Source organism: Belonocnema kinseyi, chromosome 3, assembly GCF_010883055.1.
Source record: "Belonocnema kinseyi isolate 2016_QV_RU_SX_M_011 chromosome 3, B_treatae_v1, whole genome shotgun sequence".
Classification (NCBI taxonomy): Eukaryota; Metazoa; Arthropoda; class Insecta; order Hymenoptera; family Cynipidae; genus Belonocnema; species Belonocnema kinseyi.
In genome coordinates, this window is record NC_046659.1 from 133,078,405 (window position 1) to 133,084,572 (window position 6,168).

General features: G+C 35.8%; 1 protein-coding gene across 1 annotated transcript; it reads left to right on the plus strand.

Moving 5' to 3' along the window:
- The first annotated feature begins 2,375 nt into the window (after positions 1-2,375).
- On the plus strand, positions 2,376-5,636 carry LOC117170034. The gene is made up of 3 exons (XM_033356552.1): positions 2,376-2,951; positions 3,651-4,437; positions 4,525-5,636. The coding sequence occupies exons 1-3, from the start codon at positions 2,376-2,378 to the stop codon at positions 5,634-5,636; spliced, it is 2,475 nt and encodes an 824-aa protein (XP_033212443.1).
- The last annotated feature ends 532 nt before the right edge of the window (positions 5,637-6,168 follow it).

Sequence of the window (6,168 nt, forward strand, 5' to 3'; positions counted from 1 at the left end):
AAAATGGATATATTTTATAATTTTTCTTCTTTTGGCAGAAATTTCATCTTCTGGCACACAAATTTCACTATTTGGTCAAAATTTTTTTATTGATGATTTATTAATTCAGTTGAAAGTTCATTTATATGGTAAAAATTTAACAGATTCTGTTGAAAATTAACTTTTTCTAGTAAAAATGTATCCCAATTTTGCTAGAAAATTGAAAATTTTTTTAAATACCGCTTGATGATTAGAAAATTTGGGCTTGTAGGTAAGCAGATGCTTGTTAAAAATATATATTCCTTATAATTCTGTAAATAAATAATGACTAATAATTGATCTAATTCAACAGTAAAAAAGAATTTTTTGCTGAAAAGTATTTTGACTTTCATATAAAATAGATAAATTCGTAACAAAATAGTTAAATTTTCAACAACAAAATTTTTCACTACATTTCTCAGTTTTCAATAGAATAATTGAATTCACAACCAAATACATAAATTTTGATCCAAGAAAAACAATTTTCTACAGAAATTTTTTTTTCAGAAGATACCAGATTTAAAAAGAAATATTAGATTTTTCAAGAAGAAAAGTTAATTTTTAACCGAATAGTTATATTTTTTTATACCAAAACAAAAATAAATTTTTAACAAAATAGTTAAATTTCTAACGAAAGAGATGAATTTTAAAAAATGTTCAAAAAATGTTGCATTTTCAGAAGATAAACTTTCTACTAGAAAATGTAAGTTTTTAGCAAAATACGTGAATTTTCAACAAGAAAAGTTAATTTTTAACCAAATCGTTAGATTTTCAACACAATATTTTTGCTGTTTATATTTTTGAAGGTTTACCTATATAATTGTATTTACAAATGAAAACATCAACTTTCAACAGAGAAGATTGAGTTTCTACCGAAAAAAGAGAATTTTCAATTAAGTAGTTCAATTTTAATATAAATAGTTTTTTTTTAATAAATAAAGATTTATTTTCAATCAAAAATGGTGTTCCGTCGGAACAATTATATTATACTTATTTTTATGCGATTCGTCGAAAGGCAAAAATTTATTTTACGTTACTTTGGGAACAATATTTAGGAACATCTGTCTTTAACATCCTAACTTCTAAATTGTGTATGTAAGTGTTTATTAGAAGTGAAAATTCCAAAAGTTTCTATTTTATGTCTTTATTGCAATAAGCTGCCTAAACCGTCTGAAGGCACGATCGCCGATCGCTGTAAAAACTTTCCTGTCATTAGACGTTATTTTCAAGGTTCTTAAATCGTTAGCCTGTCTGTCTTTACTTAGGCATCTGTCAACCATGTGACCAAGGGCCTCTAGACCCTTGGGTTTCAACTTCGGGGGTTTTTCCCTTAGGGTTTTCCACTTCGTCGATTTCCGTCAAGGATCGGAAGTGAACCGGTCACTCTAAGAGATCGAGATCGCGTCAGCTCCAAAACCGAAACCGTCAACTAGTCTCTAATGAGCATCTGACCTATGTAGTTCGTTGCATAGGCAGCCTAACAAATTGTTTTCCAGTAGCAAATGATTGTAAGATAAATCCTCCATTCCATATACAGTGTTTTGTACTATTAGTAAACATAGCATAAGTTGTATTTTGTTTTTTTGTAACAGTTTTTATACAAAACACCCAATTACATCTAGTTCCCTATAAAATTACCATCCTACAAAAGGAACATTTTGGTCTTTCACGAGTCGCGGATGTTTTGCATAGTAAACGCGCTTCAAATAAAATCGCGCCGGTTCGGTAAAAATGTGAAACATTGCTTTTGTGAATTCAATGAATGTTAAAAACTGAGTGAACTTCTTAAGATCTGTGTACGTGAAGCTAGCAATTCCAAAACTAGCGTGAATGTGAATACTAGTAATTGTAAAACTAGTGGCCTTTAATTAATGAATTTTGAAATTCATACTTCATTTCAAAACTGGTGATTCTAAATACTAGTGATTTTAAAACTAGTGACCTTTAATCAATGACGTTTCGACTTTGTGCTAGTGATTTCAAAGCTAGTGACTTTAAATAGTGAATTCGTTTCTGTGAGTTTTAAAGAAATGATTCAAAGAACATTTTTAACAAAAGCAAACCAGCACCACTACTGAGGAGGATTTCTAGCACTACATTTGTCAATACTACATCTGTGGTCAATGCTACATCTACGACAAAACAAGAGCTTTCAACTGAGTTCAGACGTGCTTCCTACTTTCAGAGAAGGAACTTCTACTGCAAATCAACGCCTCATCATCTGCAACGCAAGTCTCAGCGAATCAAAGTAAGTCCAGTGATTTATCGATTTTCCATATCCATGAATATCCTATCGCGTCGATATTATAATGCGTTGTGAAAGTTGTTAGTTCAGGGGTTAAATATACATTTCAGTTATGGCATTGACACTTGAAGCTTTAAAAACTAAAAGAAAAACTATTAAAACTCAAGTTACAAGGTTTGAAACTATTCTCAAGAAAATACAAGATAATACAGATTTATATTCGCTCGATTTAGAAGGGCCACTTTTGAGACACAATGAACTTTGGCAATCCTTTGACGAAGTTCAAACGGGAATCGAAGAATTAAAACCGAATGACGACGTCTCAGTACACGAGTCAGAACGGTTGGAATTCGAGGATCGATTCTACGAGATAAGTGGCACTGCAAAAAAATACATTCAAAAACTGTCCTCTTTGTCAGGAAGCGGTTCCGCACAATCTGCTTCCAGTAATCATTCTAGTTTAATTCAAAATTCGCTTACAACGAACCTAGATCCGGGTCAATTTCCTAATCAAAATTCGTCTCATTTTCAATTACCAAAACTTCAAACTCCTACCTTTTATGGTACCTTTGATACGTGGCTCGAGTTCTATGATTCATTTAAGGCTATGTGCCATGACAACATGAATATCCCTACGATCAACAAATTTATGTATCTCAAGGCATGCGTACAGAGTGACGCAAAAGAAGTAATTAATTCACTTGAAACAACTGCCGCGAATTATTTAATAGCGTGGGACCTTTTAATAAAACGATACGATAATCGAAAATTTATTGTTGAAAGTCATATCAGGTCTTTATTTGAAATTCATACAGTTTCAAAGGAATTCTCAGTTCGCGCGCTATTGGATAATGTTCAAAAACGCGTTAGAGCTCTTAAAGCGTTAAATCAGCCTGTAGATCAATGGGATAGCTTGCTTATTTTTATAGTAAAGGAAAAATTGAACGATTATACTCGGGAAAAGTGGGAGGAGAGTGTAGGTACTTCCGATATGCCCACTATGAAAGATATGACGTCCTTTCTAGAACAAAGAGCGCTCATTGAATCTACCCAATTTTCTCAGAAACCTACTCAGTCCCATAAAAATACACCAAAAAATGTCACACACTCGCGATTCAATTTTAAGCCATCACAATCATGCATGTCCGCGTCGATTTCAAAGGATGCAACCTTTAAGCGTAAGTGTTTACTTTGCTCAGAGGAGCACCTACTTTACTCGTGTAGAACGTTCTCGAAGATGTCAGCAGCAGATAGATAGGAGTTTGTGAAGAAGGCATTCATCTGCCACAATTGTTTTAGCCCTCATCATAGTACCCGTGAATGTCGCAAATGTCCTTGTCGCATATGTAAAAAACGACATAATTCTCTTTTACATTTTCCTGAAAAGATCCCAGAGCAGGACGTTTCGAAACCTGTAAACTCTTCTACCACTTTAGTCAGCATTCATGCACAATTACCATCGCAAGTAATTCTTGGAACGGCATTAGTCGAAATTTTAGACAATAAAGGTCAATATCATCCGTACCGCGCTCTTCTCGATAGTTGTTCTCAGTGCAATTCAATTACCGATAAATTTGCTTCCGCTCTCGGTCTCAAGAAAAATCGTCTTGACATGCAACTCAGAGGAGTAGACAACTTAAAAACCAATGTCAAATATACTACCTCTACTAACATCAAATCACGCGTAAATGATCTTAATTTGAAAATGTCATTTCTCATCTTCAATGAAATTTCTAGTAGAATGCCGTCCATTACACTTAATCGAAAGCTATTTAAGATTCCTGAAAACATCTCGTTAGCTGATCCTGAATTTCACCGACCTGCAGACGTAGATATTTTAATAGGGGCTGAATTTTATTACGAACTTTTAGGGACAGGAAAAATTCGTTTCCCAGGTCAATCAGCCGTTTTGCAAGAAACCGATTTAGGCTGGAATGTCGCCGGACGTTACACCCAACCTCGTACTGCCCCGATAAGTCCGATGCAAGCTTCTTGCAATCTTATCAAATTTCAAGATTTACCGATTTTGTGGGAACTAGAACCAGAAAATCCAAATAAAATTCGTTCTCGGGAAGAAAAGGAGTGTGAATCGCATTATGTGAAAAATACTACGCGGGACGACAGTAACCGCTACGTAGTAAAACTGCCCTTTAATAATAAGAAAGATTCGCTTGGTGATTCTCGCAATACAGCTTTTTAAAGATTCTATGCGCTAGAACGTAAATTCGAGAAAAACCCTTCTTTTAAATCTCAATACATAGAATGCATGCAAGGCTATCTCACTGAAAATCATATGTCATTAATTCCCAGTCACTTAGTGTCAAATAAGGGCTATTTTCTCCCGCATCACGCTGTAGTGAAGGAAAGTAGCATTACTACAAAAACTAGAGTCGTATTTGACGGATCTGCCAAAACTTCGACTGGTATCTCTTTAAACGATACTGTCATGGTTGGTCCTACTATACAAGAGGATCTGTTTTCCATTCTTGCTCGATTTAGAACATTTTTGTATGCCATGACAGCAGACATACAACAAATGTACAGGCAAATTCGTGTAGCGCAAGACGACAGTCTTTTTCAGAAAATCTTGTGGCGGCCAGACCCTTCCGAACCTATCAAAATTTATTCATTGAATAGGGTTACCTTCGGAACCACTTGCGCACCATTTCTTGCAATTCGCACACTACACAAACTCGCGGATGACGAACGCGAGTCGTATCCCATTGCATCGGCTATTCTCAAACGCGACTTCTATGTGGATGACCTCTTAACAGGCGCGCATACATTTCAAGAGGCTCTTGAACTTCGAAACGATTTAAGTAATCTTTTAAATAAAGGCAGTTTCAATCTGCGAAAATGGGCATCAAATTATCCCACTTTATGCAATGGTTTGTCGGATGAAACCTCAATTACGTACCGATCCCTCGACCCGACAGAAACAATAAAAACATTAGGCATACACTGGAATGCGAAAACCGATTCCATTTTATATACTGTCAATCTGCCAAATTCGAACGATACAATAACAAAGCGAGTGATTTTATCTCAAACTTCTAAGTTATTCGACCCATTAGGTTTATTAGGGCCCGTAGTTTTGTCCGCAAAAATTATGATCCAACAGCTTTGGAAACGCAAACTCACATGGGACACACCTGTTCCAGTCGAGGTTCAAAAGGCTTGGATCCAATACCGGAAGGAATTGCCGTTGTTAAATGATCTCAGGTTTGATCGTTGTATCATGATTCCAAATTCAACTGAGATTCATCTACATGGGTTTTGCGATGCTAGTGAGAAGGCCTATGGCGCTTGCCTCTATTTGAGATCATCGGGCACTCAAGGCAATCATCATTGTGCTCTTATGTATTTGTTCTAAGTCACGAGTTTCTCCCTTAAAAACTACGTCATTGCCAAGATTGGAATTGTGTGCAGCTCTTTTGTTGGCGAAACTACACAGCGCCACTGTAAAATCTTTGCAATTGCAATTTTCAAAAATCTATTTTTGGTCTGATTCCACAATCGCCCTCAATTGGTTAAATACGCCTCCACATACACTAAAAACGTTTGAAGCCAATCGGGTAGCCGAAATACAAGAAAAAACCGAAGGTCATGAGTGGCGACACGTACCTACTCATGACAATCCTGCTGACTTGATCTCTCGTGGTCAAGGACCTCAGGAGTTTTTAAACAATAAGTTTTGGTCCCACGGTCCTAACTGGCTCAGCAAAAAAGATGACGCGTGGCCTCAATTAAACATAAAAAATTATGAAAGATCGGAAGTGCGCGAAAGTCCACCAATGACGTCTTTAAAAATCACACTACTAGGAACAAATATCTTGGAAAGGGTCAGTAGCTTTAAAAAACTGCAATCCATAATCGCGTACTGTTTTCGATTTTTCAATAATCTC

Coding starts and splice junctions, on each gene's coding strand:
- LOC117170034 (XM_033356552.1), top strand. CDS start 2,376: ATGGCATTGACACTTGAAGCTTTAAAAACTAAAAGAAAAACTATTAAA. Junction 2,952..3,650: donor TACAGAGTGACGCAAAAGAA/GTAATTAATTCA, acceptor TTTCCTGAAAAG/ATCCCAGAGCAGGACGTTTC. Junction 4,438..4,524: donor TAATAAGAAAGATTCGCTTG/GTGATTCTCGCA, acceptor CTCAATACATAG/AATGCATGCAAGGCTATCTC.